The sequence below is a fragment of the Pangasianodon hypophthalmus genome, chromosome 14 (genome assembly GCF_027358585.1).
Source record: "Pangasianodon hypophthalmus isolate fPanHyp1 chromosome 14, fPanHyp1.pri, whole genome shotgun sequence".
In the NCBI taxonomy this organism is placed as follows: domain Eukaryota; kingdom Metazoa; phylum Chordata; class Actinopteri; order Siluriformes; family Pangasiidae; genus Pangasianodon; species Pangasianodon hypophthalmus.
The window spans coordinates 25,790,402-25,815,395 of record NC_069723.1 but is presented as its reverse complement, the minus strand read 5'-3'; the positions used below and the strand labels follow the sequence as shown (position 1 = coordinate 25,815,395).

Sequence of the window (24,994 nt, the reverse complement as noted above, 5' to 3'; positions counted from 1 at the left end):
GGGGCCAACGTACTGAGGAGCAAGCTTGCGGTTCTCCACCCGCAGAGGAAGGTCCTTGGCGGACAGCCAAACCCGCTGCCCAGGACGGAAACTGTGGGCAGGCCTTCTGTGGCGGTTGGCCTGAGTCTGGTTGGCCCTGGAAGTCTGGATGAGGGTCCTCCTAACCTTGTTCCAGGTCTTGCGACACCGTCTCATGTACTGGCTGACCGAGGGCACCCCAGCATCCTCCTCCTGTTCCGGAAACAGAGGTGGCTGGAACCCGAACTGGCACTGGAACGGCGACAACCTGGTGGCCGATGACTGCAGAGTGTTGTGGGCGTACTCTGCCCATGGCAGCCAGGTGCTCCATGATGTCGGGTTATCCATCGCCAGGCCTCGCAGGGTGGTTTCCAGGTCCTGGTTGAGCCTCTCAGTCTGGCCATTGGACTGGGGGTGGAACCCAGAGGAGAGGCTGGCAGTGGCCCCGATGAGTTTGCAGAACCCCCGCAACACTCGGGAGGAGAACTGGGGCCCCCAGTCTGAGACGATGTCCTGTGGGAGACCAAAGACTCGGAAGACATGAGTAAATATTAGTTTGGCTGTTTCAAGAGCAGAAGGGAGTTTGCACAGCGGTACGAAGCGGCAGGCCTTAGAGAATCTGTCGACTATGACCAAAATGACAGTGTTACCTTGTGAGTAAGGAAGGCCCGTGATGAAGTCGACTGCCACATGGGACCAGGGACGCCGGGGAATGGGCAGAGGATGCAGGAGGCCCTGGGGATGCTGTCGTGGGTTCTTGCTTCTGGTGCACACATCACAAGACAGGACAAACGACCTCACGTCCTTCTCCATGCTTGGCCACCAGAAGCGTCTCTTCAAGAAGTCCAGTGTCTTCCGAGCTCCCGGGTGGGCGGTGAGAGGGGACGAGTGACCCCACTGGAGAACCTTGGCCCGTGCTTGACGAGGGATGTACAAGAGGCCCGGTGGCCCCGTCCCAGGGCCGAGGTCCTGGCGTTGAGCTTGTCGGACGGCCTCCTCAACACCCCAGTGAACAGGGGCCACAATCCGGGACACAGGGATAATGGGCCCAACTTCACTCTCCCTGTTGGTGGACGAGAATAGCCTGGAAAGTGCGTCTGGTTTGGTGTTCTTAGAGCCAGGGCGGTACGATAGGGTGAAGTTGAATTGACTAAAAAACAAGGCCCACCTAGCCTGTCGGGGATTCAGTCTCTTGGCTTGCTGGAGGTACTCCAGGTTCTTGTGGTCCGTCCAAACCAGGAATGGATGTTGTGCTCCCTCCAGCCAGTGCCTCCACTGGGCCAGTTTAACCGCGAGCAGTTCCCGATCCCCCACATCATACGGGGACTCCGCAGGGCTCAGGCGGTGGGAGAAGTATGCGCAGGGGTGCAACTTGCCATCCGAACGGTGAGAGAGGACTGCGCCGACACCACTGTCCAAGGCGTCCACCTCGACGACGAATGGTTGCGATGTGTCCAGGAGGACCAGAATGGGTGCCATGCAGAAGCGATGCTTGAGGTCCCTGAATGCCTTTTCTGCCTGAGGAGACCAGACATAAGATCCACTAGTCTTTTTGGTGAGGTCCGATATGGGCGCTGCTACAGAACTGAAGTTCCTGACAAACTTGCGGTAGAAGTTAGCAAATCCTAAGAACCGCTGAACTTCTTTAACGGACTTGGGAGTGGGCCAGTCCCAGATGGCCAGGGTCTTGGCTGGATCCATCTGGAGTTGTCCCGTTCGTACAATAAAACCCAGAAAGGAGACCTCAGGGACATGAAACTCACATTTCTGGGCCTTGGCAAACAGATTATTCTGTAGTAGCCTCTGGAGAACCTGGCGGACGTGATGGCGGTGCTCCTGCAAGGTCTTGGAAAAAATCAGAATGTCGTCGAGGTAAACAAAGACATATTGGTTGATCATGTCCCTCAAGATGTCGTTGATAAGGGCCTGAAAAACTGCTGGCGCATTGGTGAGTCCGAAGGGCATCACTTGGTACTCATAGTGCCCTGACGAGGTGCTAAAGGCAGTCTTCCACTCATCTCCCTGTCGGATGCGGACGAGGTGGTATGCATTCCGTAAGTCCAACTTGGTGAAGACAGTAGCGCCTTGGAGCAGATCGAACGCTGTGGACATCAGCGGAAGGGGATAGCGGTTGCGTACAGTGATCTTGTTCAGGCCCCTGTAATCAATACACGGCTGGAGCCCCCCATCCTTCTTGCCGACAAAGAAGAAGCCGGCCCCAGCGGGTGAGGTGGAGGGTCGAATGAACCCAGAGGCCAGGGCGTCCTTGATGTACTCCTCCATGGCCTTGCGTTCTGGCTGAGAGAGGGAAAACAGTCTGCCATGAGGAGGGGTAGCCCCAGGGAGCAAGTCGATGGCACAGTCGTAGGCACGGTGCGGAGGAAGAACAGCGGCCCTGCTCTTGCTGAAGACTTCTTTCAGATCCCAGTACTCTGGGGGAACTTGGGATAACTCGGTGAGACCAGGAGGCTCGGCAGGAGACACAGGAGAGCTAGAGAGCAGACAAGAGGCATAGCAAGCAGGACCCCATTCCACAACCTGGCTTGTTACCCAGTCTATGTGAGGGTTGTGGCGGGTAAGCCAAGGAAGGCCTAGAATAACTGGGAACTCTGGTGAATGAATCAGGTGCAGGGATATTTCTTCTTTGTGACCTTGAGACTGGAGAAAGACTGGAGAAGTTACTTGGGTGACTTTTCCGTCACCTAAAGCTTGGCCATCCAGAGCAGACACAGACAGCGGGACTTCAAGAGGTACCGTAGGGACATTGATTCTTTGGGCGAAGTGGACATCCATAAAGTTTCCAGCCGCCCCGGAGTCTAACAAGGCCTGGCAAGAGTGGACGGACTCACCCCAGGAGATGGAGACAGTGATGTAGACTGCTTGCCCGGGAAGTTCGGGAGAGAGGGTAGTCCCCGTCGCAACCCTCCCTCGGCTGGACGGGGCGGTCCTTTTCCCAAGAGCTCGGGACATGATGCTTGGAAATGGCCAGGCTTGCCACAGTAGATGCAGCACTTGTCCCTCCTTCTGCGCTCCCTTTCAGCTGCAGAGAGACGAGTACGGCCAACTGGTATGGGCTCTGGACAGTCACTGGAGGAGGTGGACGGTCTCCAGGTTGAGGCAGTGAAGCAAGGGGAACTCAGAACTTGGTGACGCTCTCTGTTATCAAGATGAATGGCATGCGAGATCAGAGTTTCGAGGTCGCTTGGGCATCCTATAGAGGCCAGACCGTCTTTGATGGGGTCAGACAGACCATTGTGGAAGGCTGAAACCTGGGCAGTCTCATTCCATCCGCTGACTGCTGCGAGCGTCTGGAACGAGATGGCATAGTCTGCAACGCTTCCCCCTTGCCGGATGGACATGAGCTTCCTGGCTGCATCTTTACTGATGTCCGCCTGATCGAAGACCCGAAGCATCTCCTCCAAATGCAATCTTGTGGCGATCCGTAGTGTAGGTGGTAGGCTGGAGCTCAAAGGTGAGTTGGCACTGGGTAAGGAACTCCCGGCACTCATCCTGCTTGCCGTCATACCTCTGTGGTGCAGGAAGACAGGGTTCACGAGGTGAAGGAGGCAGCGTGGCATGAAGCAGGAGATGGAGGCAGAGGAGTCAGCTGTGCCAGGGCTTTCCCAATTTGTTGAAGCAGTTCCTCGTGGTGAGCAAGGGCCTCGCATTGGCTTGCAAGTGTTCGTCCATGGTAGTTCCGAAACATGTTAAAGCAGCCATAATTCCCTGAAGGTTAGCCGGGTAGACAGTTGAAGAAGCCTCTGCTCAGTCGGTCATGACGGAGTCTTTCTGTTAGAGTTTTGCTGGGAATCGAACCCGGGTCGCCAGCATAGGAATCCAGCAAACCCCCACCAGGCCACTGACTCAAGTGCAGAGGAGAGAGGAGAGGAGAGAGGAGAGAGGAGTGAGGCGAGAGTAGAGTAAAGGAAACAGTTTATTAATTAAGATCCAAAATCCAAGGCAAAAATAACAAAAGTATAATCCAAACGCTCAGAAGATACAAGGGAAAAAATAAAAAAAAATCCAAAAGTGCACAGTCCAAGAAACCAAAAATCAGAAAAGAAGAGGCAAAAATCCAAACGCTCAGAAGATCCAACAACGGCAAATAGAAAGTCCAAAAAGTTCACAAGAAAGTAAAGTACCAAAACAACACAAAGAAATAGGTGAGGAACACGGAACAGAGGTTACTAGTCTGAAACATCACAGCACAAAGACTCCGTGACTAGAGGCCAAACTGAGGGGGTATAAATACACAAACAAATCAAGGGGGCAAACTGAAAACAGGTGTAAGTAATGAGGACTAGGCGGGGCACAAGGCACATGGAAAAACAAAAGCACATGGCTGTCAAAACAAAACACAAAACACAGAAGCAATAGCGGCCTCTAGAGGCCAAGATAGTCCAAGTCCTAACAGCTACATTAAAACACCCAGAGACTAAATCAGACGACACCCAGACGCGATAAAGAGGGACAGGTATAAAACCCATTTCGATACCCTGTACAATAATGCTGGTATCGCACGCAAATTCCGCGCAGAAAGGCAGAGTATCGCACAATATAAAGGACTGAGATCCCCCTGTATCACGCAAAATCTTCACAGCTTTCTGATCCTCAATACAACCAGTCAGTGACACAAAACCATCAAACACAAAGGGCTGAAAACACTCGTCAGGAACTACACAAGTCACGGGCTGCGGAGACACAACTTTCACTAAAACTGAACCCCGGGATTGAGTCAGCGGAGCATCTGGTCGCTCTTGTTTTTGTTTTAAACTTCGACACTCAGAAATCATATGTCCCACTTTATGACAATAGCCACACTCTTTACGAATTTTTGGGCTATATGTACTAGGCCTTATTTTAAAATCAAAAGGGCCAACTTCATTTCCCTTTTGTGAAGTGTATCCAGCCTCACACGCACGCTTTACAAACACAGGTTTATGCATTAATGCATACTCGTCTGCCAAGACGGCTGCTTGTTGCATACTACTAACGTTTTGTTCATTTAAATACAAAGCAGTATGCTCCAGAACACAATTCTTAAATTCCTCAATGAGCAGAAGTTCTCGCAAGGAATTATAGTCAGTGACTCTACATGCCTTTATCCATCTGTCAAAAAGTATACCCTTCTCACGGGCAAAGTCCACATATGTCTGGGACGCAGATTTTTTCGTTGTACGAAATCGTTGTCTATAATGTTCAGGCACTAACTCATAAGCACGGACAATCGCATTTTTCGCAGTCTCATCCTGAACACTTTCTTCCAAAGGAAGAGATGCACAAACCTCTTGCACTTTTCCTGTCAATTTACATTGTAGCATTAATGACCAGACCTCAGTTGGCCACCTTAAAGCAGAAGTTATGCGCTCAAATGCCTGAAAATAAGCCTCCACTTCTTTCTCACGAAACGGTGGAACAATTACAATGTTCTTCGCCACATTAAATGGAGACGTCGAAAGAACATTTAAAGAATCCGTTAACACAGATACGGAGCTAGCTGTAGGTCCACGATCATTTGGCGAATTCCGCTTCATCCACCACAGCTGCAACAAATTCTGCTGATTCAGAAACATTATGCACTGAAGGTAACACCCTTTTACTAATTAAACCAGCCAACAAACAAGCTTTTAAATCCTTCTTAAGCAATGTTTGCGAAACAGGAATTTCAAAATATTGAGCAATAAGGAACAAATCGTCCTTTCTACACGTTTCTAACACTGCAGCACTAGGTTGATTTAAAAACCCATTTAAATCAAAAGTCGCCATCATAAATGAATGAGCAAAAACAGAAACATGATATAATAGTGCAAACAACTCCGGACCTACACCTACCTAACCAAGCTCTAACTATCTCCTCTCTAGTCTTCAGAGGGTACCAATTGAGAGGCAAGCCTTCCCCCCGGGATTCCTCCAAAAACAACAAACTAAAATAATAAACAAAACAATAAACCAGTAAACCGTTGTGAGAACCGGCGCTAGACACAGTCCCCCTGGTTTACTCTACCTACCCAGAGATCGCTTCGCACCACCGTTATTAACCTATCTGCTCAACAAAACAATATCAAACAGAGTTATCCCGGACGAGCCCCCAATTTATGTTAGGAACCCCTGTTTAAATTAGCCAGAAAGGGGAACGCAACACAAAGAAGGACGCGTGAATCCTAGATATCAGGCAAAAGAAAAACATTTATTTAAACAACAAACCTAAACATAACACAAAGGAAACACGTATCAAAACAAAAAAAAGAAAGACAAATGTTCCTGAAAGAATGTTCGAAAGATGAAAAGATTAGGAGAGACATGACGTCACATGAAGGAGAATACACACTCAAGGCATAGGCCGTAACATGACCCACTTTACGACTGTAAGTCTGTGTCCCCTGTTCAGATCTGAGATTTGTGTTGTGAGCGAGCATCACATGTTTATGGAATTAAAATGCATCCATGGGTTAGATTGTAAAATATGTAAATTCTGCTCTGTTAATTATTTACCAATTTAAATAAACATTGGCTTGTTACTGATGCTCAGTATCAGGTCAGGACGTCGCTGCTTTACTTTAAGTACATGGCTGTCCTGTGTACGCAGAGGTCGTAGAGAGCTGTACCATAAAGAGTGGAGGAAGTTTAGGATAATGTGACGTAACGTACTGAAGACACCACAACAGCAGTGTATGTTTGGTCTTTCGGACCTTTTTACGCTCCTAAGAAATGATACGTGATTTAAATTGAATAGGTCAGATCGTGTACATCATATGTTGCCTAAACATGCAACTGCCTTTAAATACAAATAAGTCACTGGCTTTCATCAACCACACACAAAGATCCACTAACAAAACAATTAATCATGATTATTAAAAAAAAATCATATTGAACCAATGGCCTAAAACCCAGTGACCACCCAGAAGCTTCATTATTGTTTCTTAAATACAATATTCATGATGCATTATACAGTGCAGTCTCGGACCATAATCAAAACAGAGCATCGGCTTTACAAATACCTCGCCATGTGTCTTGTCCTTGGATCTTGCATGGTGTGTTAATTCTTTATTACTTGCATGGTGTGTTAATTCTTTATTACTTGCATGGTGTGTTAATTCTTTATTACTTGCATGGTGTGTTAATTCTTTATTAATTATGGCCAAGTGGTGGCCAACAGAACAATTGCAAAACAAATTGACGACACTGTTTCACTTTCTAGGTATGAATTCTTGAAAACAAGAAAAGATTCATCAGATACGTCTTCAGGTGAGCGATCAGCAAATGTTGGACCTGCATGATAAGAAGGATGACGTGTTTATTCATGGTTGATAATGACTAAAGAGTCATGCATGCTTATTCATTTATGGATGCACAATTGCTTTCTAGTATGATCATTCTGTTTAATCACTCTGTGGTGTGTCTGTAGAATGAGCTTCTTTGCTCCATGCTTTGTGCTAAATTGTAGAATATGTACTGTAACAAATGACCCTAGATATACACATAAAACATACTAATGGTGGATGTGTGTTACAACTGTAAAGGGAAAGACTTTTCTGTGATATGCAAATTAAGCCAGCAACAACCTAATACAGATAAGGGACATCGGTGCATGTGGACATTAAATGCTTGTTTTAATCTGATTAAGTAAATATCAGCGTTACAATTTATTTATCATTTGTGTCAATTATCAGACTCCAAAATTTCCTGGAAGTTGAACGTGCACAGCAGGGTATTTGGGTGGGACAGAAGGGTGCTGGTGTGGTTTTTGATGTCTTTGGGGGCAACCTCTCTTTCCCAACAGCCAGCAAAGTTTTGTTTTTTGTTTCATTCATCAATTTTTACTAAATAGAAAAATGAGGAACTTAGGATTAATGAGTAAATAAATTTGGGATGAAAGAGTTGAAAGAGTTGTGCAGTCAACACTATTAAAAAGTCACTTTAATTTCTCTATTTTAGGTGCTGAATTTGTGGATAAACACAGACAACAGCTCATACAGAGAATTTCTTCAGTAATGGAGATAGCAGATTCTCTACGATCGAAGGGAATGATTAGTGGTGAAATATACGGTGCAGTTCGTGTAGCAGCTACATCGCAGGAGCAAATGAGGATCTTGTACGGATTTCTCAAATCAGGAGGAAGAGCTGTGAAAGAAGAATTTTATAATATCCTGAAGGAGAAGCACCGTTTCTTAGTGGATGATCTGGAGTCTGGATCGAGTAAGGCTTAGATTAACCTTACAGGAATCTTTTACAGAAAATTTCACACTGACAGTTCCTCAACCTCAGCTACATTTCTCCAGTTCATAATTGGTCTAAACTACAGTGTACACAACGGACTGTTTTTTAATCTGGCTCACGCAGGACATGCCCATGATATATTTTAACATATTTAGTTGGTTATATATTTAACAGAATTTAAACAAACTAGTTGCCTAATTTAAACCAGCGTGACCCTGACCAGGCACTTACTAAAGATGAATGAATGAATGCTGTAAATGCATTACGCAGCGCTGCACACTCACGTTAATGTTAATGTTCATTCATGTATTCATCTTTTGTAACTGCTTTATCCTTATTAGGGTCGCAGTGCATATTCATGTTAATGGTCATTGAAATGAATGTGGTTTTAGGTCAGGGGTGTCAAATATACACAGGACCAGCCCAATAATGGTTCTAATCAGGCCTGCCAAATCAATTAGGAATTCGTGTTTTAAATTAAAATCGTCTTGTGGTCTGTAATTGAATTGAAAGTTAAAAAAGAGCTAGCCTTCCTTATTCCAGTAGGGGGTGAAATTCAGCAATAAACTCAATTTCCATTACAAAATGTGGAAGAGTGCCTGAATATTAATGCGAGGCACTGAACGGTAAAACCACAGTTTGGAAAAATAGTTTTCTTGAATTGTGGCATTAAATAATAAAAACAAAAATGTCTGAATACTTCTTTGCCCTCAATATATCACAATCTACCATTCTTATTCAAGAAAAGTAGTTTTCTATTTATTTGCTGAAGAATTAATCATATCCATGTTTTGTTTCTTCTTTAGGTATAGAATGTTCTTCCAAAAGTATTGAGACTACCTCTGACAAACTGGAAGGCGCTAGGGCAACGTCTACACAGAACCCTTACACTATACACGTAAGCATTATTAGTAATTGTGTACTGACCAATTCAATTCAATTCAGAAATAAATGGATTCAAAAATATATTGTAAATATGTGAATTTATCCTAATGAGTGAGCCAGAGGCGATGGTGGCAAGGAAAAACTCCCCGAGACAATATGAGGTAGAAACCTTGAGAGGAACCAGGCTCAAAAGGGAACCCATCCTCATCTGGGTGCAACGGATAGTGCGATTATAAATAAATCCCTTCTATTATTGTGTACTATATGGACAAATAGTGCAATTGTGCAACCAATAAATTCATCACAGTTTTTGCAAGAAGTCCAGCTGGTTAAAATCTATCCACTGTCCACTGATGGAGTCCTGAGTACGAAGCTGCTCGTGGCAACTGCAGCCCCAAAGCCACTACAGCAATCGCAGTCCCAAGCCATTACAGTACAGCTCCCCATATGTGATCCCTAAACCATCTCCACAGCCCCCAGGTGGCACCATCCCCAGCAATCCAAACAGTTCTTCAGGCAATCCATATGGGGCCCCAGCAGCAGTGAGCAACTCAACCGATGAGAACTCCAACCAGAAGTAGGGCATCAGGATGGGTCAGGCAGGTCCGGAGAGCAGAAGGGGTCAGGATCACTGGCATCTCAGAAGTAGTATGTGTAGCTCGACAGAGAGTGAGAGAGAGAGAGATGGAGAGAGAGGGAGAGATTGTTAGGTGAGCTTTTGTCCTCTAATGGTTAAGCACGATGTACTTTGCATGCAGAGTGCAAGCAGGGACTCCGGCAAGACTAGCTGTGACAGCATAACTAAAAGGGAGAGCCAGAAGCTAACACAGACATGAGGGCACCCTGGGACATAAAGCTCCAGCCTCTCCACCGTCGACAAACCTGAGTGAACGTGTGAGAGTGGGGGGGCGACAGCATCCAAACATCCCAGTTCACCACAACACTCTATGCTTGTGAAACCCTCCAGACCTGCCCCTGTACCTAAGAAAACTATTCACTAAAGGCTTGACTAAACAAATATGTATTCAGCCGAGACTTAAACACTGAGACTGTGTCTGAGCCCCGAACACTAAGTGGAAGGCTGTTCCATAACTGTGGGGCTTTGTAAGAGAAAGCTCTACCCCCTGCTGTAGCACGCACTATTCAAGGTACCAACAAATAGCCTGCACCTTTTCATCTAAGTAGGCATGGCAGATCATAAAAGACCAAAAGTTTGCTCAGGTACTGTGGCGCGAGACCATTTAGTGCTTTATAGATCAATAGTAGTATTTTATAATCAATACGAAATTTGATTGGGAGCCAATGCAGCGTGGATAAGATAGGGGTGATGTGGTCATATCTTCTGATTATAGTAAGAAAGAAAGACTAGAATTCATAAGAATTTAGTAAAAAATCAAGAAAAGACACAAGGGCAAAAAACGGGGAAAACAAGAAGGCAAAGGATCTCAAAAACGGAGACGAGGCAGGGGAACTGAAAACGGCAAAAACTAAATAGAGAAGCAGGGAACAAAAGATAAAAACAAGGCGAGGGCACTAGAAAAAACACAGAAGATATTAACTCGAGAGAAGCAACGATAGAGACAACAGGGGCTTAGGAAACAACAATAACCAAGCGGGGAACAAAGGCAAAAGGGACGGCTTAAATACACAGAACGGGAACAAGACACAGGTGAAAGCAATGAAAACAATTACAACAAAGAAAAACAAGGCTGGGCGACATCTAGTGGGGAAAAAAAACATAACACAACAAAAAACAGAAAAAAGGACCAAAACTCTGACAGTTTCAGGCAGAGTCAGTCTATGTTACAAATTCTTGTGTCTAGGAAAACAATTTACTTGCTTTATTGTTAAATATCCCAAATGTCTTAGTTTTCACATATGTAGTGTTAGAATCCCCATGTATTTAAGCCTACTGACACAAGATGAGCAAACGTTAATAGTAAAATGCGTATTTACAGCTGTGTTGTGTGTGTTCAGGTAATTTAACTTAACTGGATTTTTCTTTCACTGTTCTTCTGTTCAACAGCACTCAGCAGACACAGAAGTATTCATTCCTGAATTAGTTAAAGACCACCATGAGGAAAGGAACAGTGATGCATACAGGTACCACGTCTACTTATTTTATTCTGCTCTTCACACAACTAAGGCACAAAAGTTAATTGTTTTTATTCTGATATTACGACATGAAATTAAGTCAGATTTGACTTTTTAAAAATGTTTTTTTTTCGTGTCTTTTGCTCTACAGGTTTCTGTGCTCTGGTGCTGGTCAGTTTCAGTGTAAATACACCAACCTTGTGTTTGAGATGAAAGAGAAAGGTGAAGTGCTGTATAGTATAGTGTCCTGGGACAGCAGGCAGTTGGACGGCGTGGGACAAATGCAGCCTGCAGGACCCCTGTACAACATCAACTGCTCTGAGGGTTCGATTTGTAATTTCCATCTCCCACACTGCGAGATAGATCCTGGTAAGGTCATTTGAGAGCAAACTCTAGCTTTTGTAAATCCAGGTTACATGTCATTATGTACCGATACTGGTATCACGTATCGGTCCGATACCACTCTCTTTCTCAGCTCCTGCAGCACTGCTTTGTTCTGCTTGTTCGTGTGTTGCAGATAAAAATCAGACTGAACTGGCCGTGGCACATTTCTGTGATGGTAATATGGAGATCGTTGAGCCTCTGAAAGTGACAGACACACATGTGATCATAGACATTAAAAATCTCTCTGACTTTGGCCTGTTAAAAAAAAAGAAGGTCAAGGAAGATCCGATCAGGGCCCAAGTTCTACTTTTCTACACTGGAGTGGACGAGGGGAATAAAGTGCACATGCACTTATTGCCCAGAAATGTGGATGTTAGAGAGGTAACCTGCTTTGATTGATTGATTGATTGATTGATTCCAGATCCATTCCAGATGCCATTCCCATGCAGGGCAAATAAATATTGCATTTTAGACATGTTTGTGATTAACACAATTCCCAACATATTCTTGATTTTTTAGGATTTGCTTATTAGGATATAGATGTAGGATATTTAAATATTGAGAATAACATTTTGAAATTCATTAAAATATTTTCCTGCCCTTAAGGTACAGAAAAAATTTCAGCAATACAAATACATTGTGACCAGTTCCAATTGTGATCTGACTCCTCGTAAAAAATACAGACCATGCTGTGAGACTTATAAACATCAGCCGAAGGTAAACTACACTTACATTAGTGGAGAAATTAGATTGTTAGATTTTTTTTTTTTACATTTTGGAATAGTGTGTTAAGCTGTCTTTGGGTGTCTTAGACTGGGACATTTTATTGGGACTACGGGCCCAACTATCATCCCACATTCGAGGTGCTGCTTAAGGATGAAGTTGAAGAACTCACACTGGGTCTTTTGGATGAACATGACCAGGAGATGTGGGAGTCTCGTCAGGTCTTTCTTACAGGTAACCAAAATTTCAGTACACTAATTCAGTATAAAGCACTGGTCACTCCATTTCCTACTGGTATGCCGTGATATACCTTCAGCTGTTTTAGTAGACTGTTCAATTATATGTTTAAAATATAAAAATGCAGGGATGCATCCATGGCTCAAGGTTGATATACAAGTATGAAGGCATACAGGGGTATCGATGATTACCACGTGATTGTGTGCACGTACAAGACGCGATGTTTTATAATCATAACATCGAGGACATTGATATTGAGGATTCATTTGTAAACTGAACAACATTAGCTAGCTGCAGATGTCCATTATAAGCAACTCCTCAGTAAGGGGTAATCTATCTAGAGAGCTACTTTCTTGATTTTAGGTAAGCTACGTAGGATTGTTAAAGCCATATAAATTAGGCATGTTAGCTAACTAGCAGGCTAAACCTGTTAAATTTTTAGTTAGCACACCAACATCACTGCTACTTAGCTAAGACAAAACCTGTAACCACAACCATCTTCTGATCCTGGTAAGGTCATTTGAGATCAAACTCTAATTTTTGTAAATCCAGGTTACATGTCATTATGTAACGATACTGGTATCACATATCCGTCTGATACCACTCTCTTTCTCAGCTCCTGCAGCACTGCTTTGTTCTGCTTGTTCGTGTGTTGCAGATAAAAATCAGACTGAACTGGCCGTGGCACATACCTGTGATGGTAATATGGGGATCGTTCAGCCTCTGAAAAATCTCTCTCTCTTTGGCCGGTTAAAAAAAAAGCTATTTAAGGAAGATCTGATCAGGGCCCAAGTTCTACTTTTCTACACTGGAATGGACAAGTGGAATAAAGTGCACATGCACTTATTGCCCAGAAATGTTCCAGTTGAAAAGGTAACCTGCTTTGATTGATTGATTGGTTGGCCATTTTACTCTTTCATTCCAGATGCCATTCCCATGCAGGGCAAATAAATATTGCATTTTAGACATGTTTGTGATTAACACAATTTCCAACATATTCTTGATTTTCAGATATATTTGTTTTTAGGATTTGCTTATTAGGATATAGATGTAGGATGTTTAAATATTGAGAATAACATTTTGAAATTCATTAAAATATTTTCCTGCCCTTAAGGTACAGAAAAAATTTCAGCAATACAAATACATTGTGACCAGTTCCAATTGTGAGCTGACCCCTCATAAAAAATACAGACCATGCTGTGAGACTTATAAACATCAGCCGAAGGTAAACTACACTTACATTAGTGGAGAAATTAGATTGTTTGGGTTTTTTTAAATATGTTGGAATAGTGTGTTCAGCTGTCTTTGGGTTTTTTTTTTAGACTGAGGCATTTGACTGTGAATACGGCCCCAACTATCACCCCACATTCGAGGTGCTGGTTAATGCTGAAATTAAAGAACTCACACTGGGTCTTATGGATAAACATGACCAGGAGGTGTGGGAGTCTCGTCAGGTCTTTCTTACAGGTAACCAAAAGTTCATTTCAGTACACTAATTCAGTATAAAGCACTGGTCACTCTGGTCACATTTCCTACTGGCACGCAGTGATATACCTATCGATGATTACCACGTGATTGTGTGCACGTACAAGACGTAATGTTTTATAATCATAACATCGAGGACATTGATATTGAGGATTCATTTGTAAACTGAACAACATTAGCTAGCTGCAGATGTCCATTATAAGCAACTCCTTAGTAAGGGGTAATCTATCTAGAGAGCTACTTTCTTGATTTTAGGTAAGCTATCTAGGATTGTTAAAGCCATATAAATTAGGCATGTTGTAACTAGCAGGCTAAACCTGTTAAATTTTTAGTTAGCACACCAACATCACTGCTACTTAGCTAAGATGAAACCTGTAACCACAACCATCTTCTGTTGGCTTGGAAAGGTGTCAGATTCGATACTCTGCACAAAACAACTTCTGTCTGACTCACAAAATTACAATGCTGCTGTTTTTTTCCCGGGAATGCCCCAGAGGTCCTGATTGGTTGATCACAGTAGGGATTCCCAATGCTTAAATAATGTATTATTGTAATGCATGCTGGGTATTGTAGTTTCGCTACACTGATGGGTGAAAACAGGAAAATGACAAAACCCTGATGCTATAATAATATGACACAGTAACACAGAATACTACATGCCATGACAAATAATATATTAAATTCTAGTTTCATGATCTGAATTCTCCTTTAATAGAATTTTTCTTACCTTCATAGCTGTGTATTTATAATCAAGTATACTGTTTCTAGATCAACATTAATTATATAATAATATAGCGTCATATCAGTAAATCTAATTTTTCTATCTCATCACTCCAGGTTATAAGAGAGAAGCAGTTTTACCCAATATGGCTACAACAGGTAAAACATTCTGATTGAATATTACATCATATATTTTAAAACCTCTCTTTCCCAACAGTCAGCAAAGTTTTGTTTTTTGCTTCTTTCACCAATTTTTACCAAATAGGAAAACAAGGAACTTAGGATTAATGAGTAAATAAATTTGGGATGAATTCTGTTGAAAGAGTTGTGCAGTGAACACTGTTAAAAAGTCACTTTAATGTTTGTCTCTATTTCAGGTGCTGAATTTGTGGATAAACACAGACAACAGCTCATACAGAGAATTTCTTCAGTAATGGAGATAGCAGATTGTCTACGATTGAAGGGAATGATTAGTGATGAAATGTACAGTGCAGTCAGTGCAGAAGCTACATCGCAGGAGCAAATGAGGACCTTGTACGGATTTCTCGACTCAGCAGGAAGAGCTGTGAAAGAAGAATTTTATACAATCCTGAGAATCAGTCTTAGTGGATGATCTGGAGTCTGGATCGAGTAAGGCTTAAAGGAACCTTAAAGGACACGTAGGACATGCACGTGATATATTTTAACATATTTAGTTGGCTATATATTTAACCGAATTGAAACAAACTAGTTGCCTAATTTAAACCAGCGTGACCCTGACCAGGCACTTACTAAAGATGAATGAATGAATGCTGTAAATGCATTACGCAGCGCTGCACACTCACGTTAACATTCATTCATGTATTCATCTTCTGTAACTGCTTTATCCTTATTAGAGTCGCAGTGCATCCAGAGTCTTTCATGTTAATATTCATGGTAATGAATGTGGTTTTAGGGCAGGGGCGTCAAATATACACAGGACCAGCCCAATAAAGGCTCTAATCAGGCCCGCCAAATCAATTTAGAATCCGTGTTTAACATTAAAATCGTCTTGCGGACTGTAATTGAATTGAAAGTTAAAAAAGACAGCTAGTCTTCCTTATTCCAGTAGGGGAAAAATTAAGCAATAAACTCAGTTTACGTTACAAAATTCTTTGTTTTGGTTTGCCACAGGGCAAATTCGAGTGATTTCAGTCCTCCTTGTGGTGCACTGGTAACGCACTCGCTTTTTAATTCAGATGTTGTGTGTTTGAATCCAACTCTGGATGATCTTTAACTTGTGTATTTTCATAGAGAGCGTTTTCAGGTCATTAGTTTTCTCCATAACCAAGTCAGAGTGTTTTGGCCTGAGATTATTATTTATTTTCCATTTCAGAGGTTTCTGTTTTTGATATATAATAATAAATGTCAGCATGTAATTTCTGGTTCTGACTCGTTCCTTAACCTCAGTTATGTCACTCCAGCTCACAATTGTTTTCAACTAGAGATTAGTGCAGTACTGTTTTTATTATTTATTCATTTTTGCTTGTAATATTGCAATATTTTCTAATGAATCTAGTTGGTTCTATTTTCCCAAATTTAAACTAAGTTGTAGCCTAGTTTAAAACACCGAGTCTTACCAGGCAGGTACTAAGGATGAACGAATGAACGCTGTAACTGTATCATGCAGCATCAGATGTTCATGTTAATGAAAGTGGTTTTTGTCCTGTGACATTCATATCTGATCACTCACTCCTGTGTGAAAGTAAAAATCTTCTGTTCTGGCAACATTTTTGTTTTGTCCTGCTGGATCTCAGTAATGATGGACACCTCTAGTCTCAACCAGACGCCCTGTAAACCTTTCCGGCAAGCTTTTTAAGAAACTAATAGTGTGTCTCCTACTCATATCTGTATTTATATCTGTTTAGAGCTCATTATCTCTTAATTCTGAATAATGACTTCATATTCAGTTACATCTCTAATGCACACATGAGTAATGGCAGTTTTTGCTAATTTTCAGGATGAATTTTAGAGCCGAGATCATTACTATGATTCACATTTCAGTGTATGGGTTTCCTTTAAGCTTTCTCTAAGCCTTACTCGATCCAGACTCCAGATCATCCACTAAGAAAGACTGCTTCTCCTTCAGGATTTTATAAAATTCTTCTTTCAAAGCTCTTCCTCCTGAGTCGAGAAATCTATACAAGGTCCTCTTTTGTTCCTGCGATATTCTATCTCCATTCCTAAAGAAACTTTCTGTCTGAGCTTTTATCTGTGTTTATCGGAGCGGTATGTAGTTACAAGAGCAAAAAACAAAACAGAACTGTGAGTTCTACGAGGTTCTTGGAGGTTAAAGTGCCTCTGAGCTTTTCTACCTGGCATAAAAATCATCATAAAAGAATCTTGTTTTGTTGGTTCCAGCATATGGGACTTTGATCAATAGATAGCGCAAACATGGGAGAACCAACCACCACCACACTGCGCTGCTGAAAAAACACATGCATCTCCCAAGTTCCATAAGGCCTTAATCACTTGAGCTCACTCTTCTCCATCCTGGTTATCCTGAGGTGCATAATACATTCCAGCTAATCCAAGCCAAGTACAGGTGGAGTTTCTAGGCCTATGGATGTGGTTGGATGTGGATGTGGTTCCGGACAATTGGGATGTCAGGCGTGGAATTTTTGGCATAGCATTGAATCAAGTATGTCATGAGCAGGAATCCAGCTCCTCTCGTCTCGTCCATTCTAGGAGTTGGAGTTTTTGTTTTGCGAGAATGTGTAGTGAAATGACAAAAGCCCCTCGATAAGGAGGTCACTCCAAGAATTTCACACCACAGCCTAATAACACTTTAATTCTATAGAAAATGCCACAAAATCATAATACATGCTAATGAAATAGGGCTAATGAATAAATCAAATAAAGTTGTATGCCAGTCTTACCGAGTGATGTCTCAACGTACATGAGGAAGAATGTGGTGTCCAGCATGCTAATGTGTTTTACAAAACCTTTTTTAAACAAACAAACAAACAAGCAAACAAAAAAACAAACAACCTTCTACTACAGTAATTGTGAACAGAATTTTTGGACATGGAACAGATATTTATGCCTAAAAGAATAAATTGTCCAACATCTCCACAGGCCAGAATACTTTGCTTAACTTGATTGATCAATCTTTCTTTCTTTCTTTCGTTAAGGTACCCAACTGTACTTTTCTTTGTTGCTGAGGTGGTAATATCAAGAGTACAAATTTTGTACTTTTAGTGTATATCTTTTACCTGGAAACCTTTACAAATATTTGAAGATACATAATTAGAACGTAAGGTGTACTTTCCAGGTAAAAGATACACACTAAAGGTGTAAAAGCTGTACTCTTGATGATACTACCCCAGAGACATGGAAAGGTACCGCTCAGTAGATCTATTTCTGAGAGTGCAGATCCTGAAATGCTTTAAAGCACCGTGATATTTCCCTGATAATCCTGTGGATGAGAAATTCATTACATCATGCTCCTGACTGTGGTTCCAAAGCACTTGGAAAAGGAAAAAGGGGGGTAAATTTCAGGGATGCTTTAAAGTGAATAACTGATTAATAAACTGGGTTTTTACATGGTTATGTTACATATTTAGACCTGAAGGACACTACCTATGAAAGTGGTTTAGCACAAAGAAGTACGTGTACAGTACCTATTTTCCATCAGCCTCAGTCATTTGACTGCAATGCAAAAGTTCACTGAATGTTCTCTGTTCAAATGTTCTTATTTTGTCTTACAGCCGTGGAGACTGTGCATAACAACAAGGTCTTTCTCATCGACACTCTCACCGACGCCAGCATCGTTTTACAGCACGTCCAGAACGACAACATCATCACCACACGCGACTACAACAATCTTAACCAGCCCAACCACACACACGAGCAGATCATCATTAAACTTCTGGATAATGTGACGAACAAGGGTAATGACGCGTGTCACAAATTTCTGAGGCTGTTGGAGAAAAAAGAGCTTCAGGAGACTTTCCCTCGGCTGAAGGAGCTCTTCACACCTGATCATACATCACATGATCAAACATCACATGATCAAACATCACATGATCAAACATCACATGATCAAACATCACACGATCCAGGTAATTGTACATGAAACATATTGTTGTATCTGTGTGTTTTAGAGACAGCTGGTGACGAGTCTGTTTTTGTGTTTTTCTCTTTACAGAAAGTCCAGCCAAGGCCACTGAGGTGATGGTGATGGTGACTAAGTTGTCTAAGTTGTTACGTCTCACGTGCTGGAGTGGTGGTACTAATTGTACTAAATCCTCTTTATGTCTGTTTTTATTATAAATTTTCTCAGGGGTGAAGACATCAACTCCATCCTTGTCAGGACCAATGAGGAAGTCAGTAGAAGACTTAGTGAAATCAAACGAGAGGAGCAAAACCTAATACAATATATAAAAGTCAAACAGATGCCGATCTATAACAGCACCCTGAGGAAGCGTCTGGAGTTCAAACCCGTTTGTAAATGAGACCACTTTGCAGAACCAATTCACATTATTCACATTATCTGACAGTTTTTACTATAGAATTGAAAGTGAGGCCCAGTGTAAGAAAAGTGTGTATAAACAGTTTTTATTATACTTAAAAATACTCTTATATTCTCTTATATTGAATATACTCATGTTCTATAAGCCTTAATTACACACAAAAACATGAACAGCACAGTTTATTTTTTAAAATAAACTGTGAAATAAATGTAGATGCCTTGTTGTGCTCAGCCATGGATCTGACTAAAATTTTCTCTAAACTCTCACACCGTGCAGGACTATATTAAGAATTCACAGCACCTCAAAACAAAAGAACAAGGAAGCACCGTAACTAGACAGCTGAAGATGAGAATAACATAAATCACCTGGTCTTTCTCCAGTCTTCAGCTGTCCAGTTACGGTGAGTCTGTGTCCACCACGGTTGTAACGAGTGATTATTTGAGTTAGACTTACTGTCAGCTCAGTCTGCTCATTCTCCTCTGATCTCTCATCAACAAGGTGTTTCAGCCTGCAGACCCTCCACTTACAGGATGTTTTTTTGTTTTTTGCACCATTCTGTGTAAACTCTAGAGACAGTTGTGTGTGAAAATTCCAGGAGATCAGCAGATTCTGAAAAACTCAAACCAGCCCATCTGGCACCAACAACCATGCCACAGTTAAAGTCACAGAGATCAGACTTTTTCTTCATCCTGATGTTTGGTATGAACATTAACTGAAGCTCTTGACCTGCATCTGCAGGATTGTATGCATTGTGTTGCTGCCACGTGATTGGCTGATTAGATAACTGCATAAATGTGCAGGTGTTCCTAATAAAGTGGACTGTGAGTGTATTTTATCATAACTGATGTACACAAATAAAAATACACAATATATCAAATGGAACCACCCAAACATAATTACAGAATATATCCTCACTTGGTATTTTGTATTTTTTTTTTTAAATATTTGGGTGCACTAAATAACTCATTATCTCAGGACTTTGCCAACGTTTAAACTACAACAAAATGTAGTTAAATAATTTATATATAAAATATATATAATGTCTAAATTACAGTATTCAAATCAACATATTTGTTGATTAACTATGTATTTTTTATAAAGTGAGTTATTTTTCTACTTTTTTTTTTTTTAACAGCACTGTTACAATATAGATAAGTATTCATACTTGACCAAAAACAGACTTTGCTCTAAAAATAAAACAGTTGATCCACAAACAAAATGCTGTCAGTCGTTTTCCTCCTTTACTGACTCACAGCACTCTCTCCTCGCGCTCTGCAGTGGTAGCTAACACGGCTAACTGCCGCAAGCTAACGCCACAGGATTTCTGACAGGATTTTTGAAAGCCGTAAAATTTGTACACATCCATTTTGATTACAGTTTTACAAAAAAAAAAATACAACCATAGGCTCAGAAGATTGAATTTGTTTCAGTGATACGCCAGGTGTGCTAGCACTGATATGTGTTACATTCTGTGTTTAACTGCAGATAAGAATGGTGTTTAATAAACATAAATATCATATCTTAATTCTCACACCAACTGAAAAGATTCTGTAAGGAGCAATAATTCTAAAAGATATTTCTTCAGAAATAGCTAGTGAAATTTTTTTGGCAATGGACTTTATTTTTTACAAAAGATGTTTTCTGAGTATTTACAGGGTTAGGAATAAAACGGTTTAAGAATTATGGCAAAAGGATTAGTTTGTCAGACTCAGGAATTGAGCCCAGGTCACTGGAGCAGCAGCTCAACACTAATCCACTGGGCTATGAGAGGGTGAATAGACTCAACTGCAGAGCAACACAGGTAAAAGGTCCAAAGAGTTTATTCCAGAAAATCCAAAAACACCATAAGCAAAAGCACAGAAGATCCGGCAAAAAGCCAAAAATCACAATCAGAGGTAAAAAAAAACAAAACAAAACAAAAAAATATCACTAAGAGCAGTTCCTTTGTGTCCAAATAATTATCCAGAAAATCAAGGTCAAAAACCAGGCCAGAGTCAAAAATACAAAATCATTTCGTGAAAATAGGCAGAAAAAAACAAGGGAAAATCCAGAGACATTACCATAGAGAGTTTCAGACAAAATAATCCAGAGAGTAACAAAAGGCTCAGCATTTGCAGTACACAAGGGATCACAAAGACATAGACAATAGAAAGGGCTTAAATACGCTGAGGTAACGAGCTAAACGGTCACATGACAGGGACACAATGAGGTACAGGTGAGCAGAGTAACAAGGGGGCTGAACAGACATAACAAGAAAGACTAGGCAAGGTTAACAAAACCAGAGTTTTTTTGGCAACATCTGATGGTCAAAACAGTTAGATTAATTAGATTTAACAAAGAATAAATGCATAAAAATAATAAAAAGGAGTTAGGATTTTTTTTTTTTAGCATCAGCATCACTACTGCTGAATATTTACTCCCATCTTTATCTCTGTAACAGAAAGTAATATTCATCTGAAATGTATTCTGGTGACAAGTCATGGTCTCTATTATATATAATATATATAATCACTATTAAGTCTTTTTCAGTTTTTCAGTCCCAAAGATCAAGGGGAGTGAATATTTATGCAAGGCACTGTATGTTAAAACCGTAATTTGGAAAAGTATATATTATATTTTTTTAATTGTAGGACTGTGATCTATGGAAGAGAGAGAAAATCAGGAATGAACAAAACAAGAGAGAGATGAACTGGACAGAATGAGCGTTAGTGCCACAGAGGAAGAACTAAAGAAACAAAGAGGGAAATGAAAAGTTATTTTAATTATTTTATTTTCCAACAAATTTCTTATTTTTTCTTTCCACTAGAAAGATTTACAGTTTTGCTGTAAAATGAAATTGTTAATGAAAACTGTTAGATTGTACTGTTTTTCTCCTGAGGTTTTTCTTCAGAAAAGAAATGCAGGCATGTGCCATGTATGGTCATGTATAGCCTTCTAATGCACTAGAGACAAGGCATTCCTCCAGCACCCACATTTTCCCGAAATAAGTTCACTTACCTACAGTAGGTGCACGACTAAAGCCTGAACATGGAGCAAAGATTTCAAAATTTAATTAAAAACCAATAACAAACTCAAACAGTACTGAGTAACCCTCCACCTTTCAGATTCACTTGAAAAAAGATTGCTAAAACATGAGTATCAAAAATGCAGTTAACTGGTCAGACTATCTAATAATTCTCTGAGCAATGAAAAAAATAAAAGTTCCCTAGAAAATAAAAAAGGAACTTTTCCATAATTCTATAATTTCTGTGAGTCATAGGAATCCTGATTATACCTTAATAAAATTATTCTACTTCTATCTTGCTCAAAACTTGTACATGAACAAATACACTTAAAATGCATGAATAAATGAGGCACTGCATAGGGTAAAGTATGATAAACATCTGAAAAGCTTTCTCTCAACTTCTCTACCTTGTAATGTGTAAACTGGAATAAAAGGACAAGTCTCCCCGCCTGTCCATCGACTACCGAGGGCTCAACGCTATCACCATCAAGAACTGCTACCCTTTGCCGTTGATGTCTTCTGCTTTCGAGCTACTCCAGGGAGCCACCATCTTCACCAAGCAAGACCTGAGGAACGCCTATCACCTGGTCCGCATCCGCAAAGGGGATGAATGGAAGACAGCGTTCAACACCGCTAGCGGCCACTACGAGTACCTGGTGATGCCGTTTGGCCTGACCAACGCCCCTGCGGTGTTCCAGGCACTCGTCAACAACGTCCTCAGAGACATGCTGAATTCCTTCTTCTTCGTCTACTTGGATGACAGCCGAGAAGTGTGAATTCCATGTTACCACCACCACCACCACCTTCTTGGGGTTCATACTCTCGGCCAGTAGTGTACAGATGGACCCTGACCGAATAAAAGCAGTCAAGGAGTGGCCACGCCCTGAGACCCGGAAACAATTCCAGCAGTTCTTGGGCTTCACAAACGTCTACCGGAAGTTCAGAACCTGCTATTGTTTATCTGCCTGTTGCTTCATCCTTTGCATCAACTCTGCCGCCATTGACTGTGTGTAAACTGTTGTGCTCATTAAAGACTCTTAAAGTTGAATCTCTGTCTGCGTTCTGCATTTGGGTCCATCTCCGGCTTTCTGACATGACCAAATGTCACACTGACTTAAATTTTTTTCATTATTAGAGCAAGGTCTATTGTTGTTAACCCTGACATGTCAAAAGTTTATAACAGAATAAAGATGAACCATCACTCTGAGTAAAAGGTAACATTGATAATGTCAATAAAATACTTACATTTGTAATTAATTCCAATATTTCAGTAAAACTCTATTTATTTGGATACAGTAATGTAGATTTATTTACTGCTAAAAATCTTTTTTTTTTTTTTATATTTAGATGCTTTGATTTTAAAAATTCTCAGTTCTATTCTGTAGAAATCTGTTGAAATCATCCACAAAATGAAAAAAAAAAAAACATTACAAGTGTGTGAATGTATTAACTCCTAAAGGGATATTTAATATAATTCACATTTCAGAATGTGTGAAAGTTTCCATTCCAGATCAGATACACTCCAGATCATCCACTAAGAAACGCTGCTTCTCCTTCAGGATATTATAAAATTCTTCTTTCACAGCTCTTCCTCCTGAGTTGAGAGATTTGTACAAGATCCTCATTTGCTCCTGCGATATAGCTGCTGCACTGATTGAACTGTACATTTCACCAGTAATCATTTTCTTGGATAGGAGACAATCTGCTATCTCCATTACTGAACTAATTCTCTGTATGAGCTGTTGTCTGTGTTTATCCACAAATTCAGCACCTAAAATAGAGAAAAATGACACATTCACCCATTTCAGATTCAAATTTCATATTTGTTAATGATCAGACACAATGTTTATCAGACTATTTTGTACTCACTGGTCTGAGCATAACCATTATCACTATAAGGTTGTAACATGTGCTTCTGACCAGCGTTATGAAAGTACACATTTCTGTTAACATCCTTAATCAGGGAGTTGAACTGCAGCTCTGGAGGCCTGGAGTCTAAAACAGTGTGGAGATTCTCCTGCACTAACACACCTACTGAACCTGCTCATTAATCAGGTGTTTAATCAGGTGTTTAATCAAGAGTTTTAGAGCAGGGAATTCAGCAAACTGGACACTGACCATACAGGAGTTAGACAAAGCATGAACTAATTCTCTGTATTTTAATCACCTTTGCCCTGGTTTGTCGCTTGTGCCATGGCTGGACGACCTGAAAATGAAAAAAGAAAGGAAAATACTTCTCACAAACTATTGCTACAACTTGAAGATTAAAAAAAGGCTTGTCTAATTTCTAGAATAGATCTTAAGGTTGAAGTCAATTGTCTGTGCTCTCTAGGTGGAAGAAGCATACTCTCTCTCTCCGCTGATGTATGATCAGGTGTGAAGAGCTCCTTCAGCCGAGGGAAAATCTCCTGAAGCTCTTCTTTCTCCAACATCTGTAGAAATTTGTGACACGCGTCATTACCCTTGTTCGTCACATTATCCAGAAGTTTAATGATGATCTGCTCGTGTGTGTGGTTGGGCTGGTTAAGATTGTTGTAGTCGCGTCTGGTGATGATGTTGTCGTTCTGGACGTGCTGTAAAACGATGCTGGCGTCGGCGGACAGAGTGTCGATGAGAAAGACCTTGTTCTTACGCACAGTCTCCATGACTGTAAGACAAAATAAGAACATTTGAACAGAGAACATTCAGTGAACTTTTGCACTGCAGGTTAAGGATGGAGACTGTCTGAGAAAAG

At 41.1% G+C, this 24,994-nt stretch overlaps 1 protein-coding gene across 9 annotated transcripts in view; it reads left to right on the top strand.

Moving 5' to 3' along the window:
- LOC113524415 (uncharacterized) overlaps positions 1-20,839 on the top strand; it is a 46,985-nt gene extending 26,146 nt beyond the window's left edge. The window contains exons 12-26 of one of the 9 annotated variants that reach the window (XM_053239707.1): positions 7,217-7,263; positions 7,954-8,214; positions 9,042-9,133; positions 11,147-11,223; positions 11,366-11,583; positions 11,732-11,979; positions 12,205-12,315; positions 12,411-12,555; positions 13,217-13,431; positions 13,673-13,783; positions 13,881-14,025; positions 14,881-14,922; positions 18,492-18,845; positions 18,932-18,954; positions 19,067-20,839. In XM_053239707.1, the coding sequence (XP_053095682.1) occupies positions 7,217-7,263; positions 7,954-8,214; positions 9,042-9,133; positions 11,147-11,223; positions 11,366-11,583; positions 11,732-11,979; positions 12,205-12,315; positions 12,411-12,555; positions 13,217-13,431; positions 13,673-13,783; positions 13,881-14,025; positions 14,881-14,922; positions 18,492-18,845; positions 18,932-18,954; positions 19,067-19,072 (2,095 nt within the window). In that variant the 3' untranslated portion in view covers positions 19,073-20,839. Of the gene's footprint in view, positions 1-7,216; positions 7,264-7,953; positions 8,215-9,041; positions 9,134-11,146; positions 11,224-11,365; positions 11,584-11,731; positions 11,980-12,204; positions 12,316-12,410; positions 12,556-13,216; positions 13,432-13,672; positions 13,784-13,880; positions 14,026-14,880; positions 14,923-15,140; positions 18,846-18,931; positions 18,955-19,066 lie in introns of those variants that run through there. The other 8 variants (XM_053239706.1, XM_053239705.1, XM_053239704.1 and 5 more) reach the window with 8 other exon arrangements.
- Positions 20,840-24,994: the final 4,155 nt, after the last annotated feature.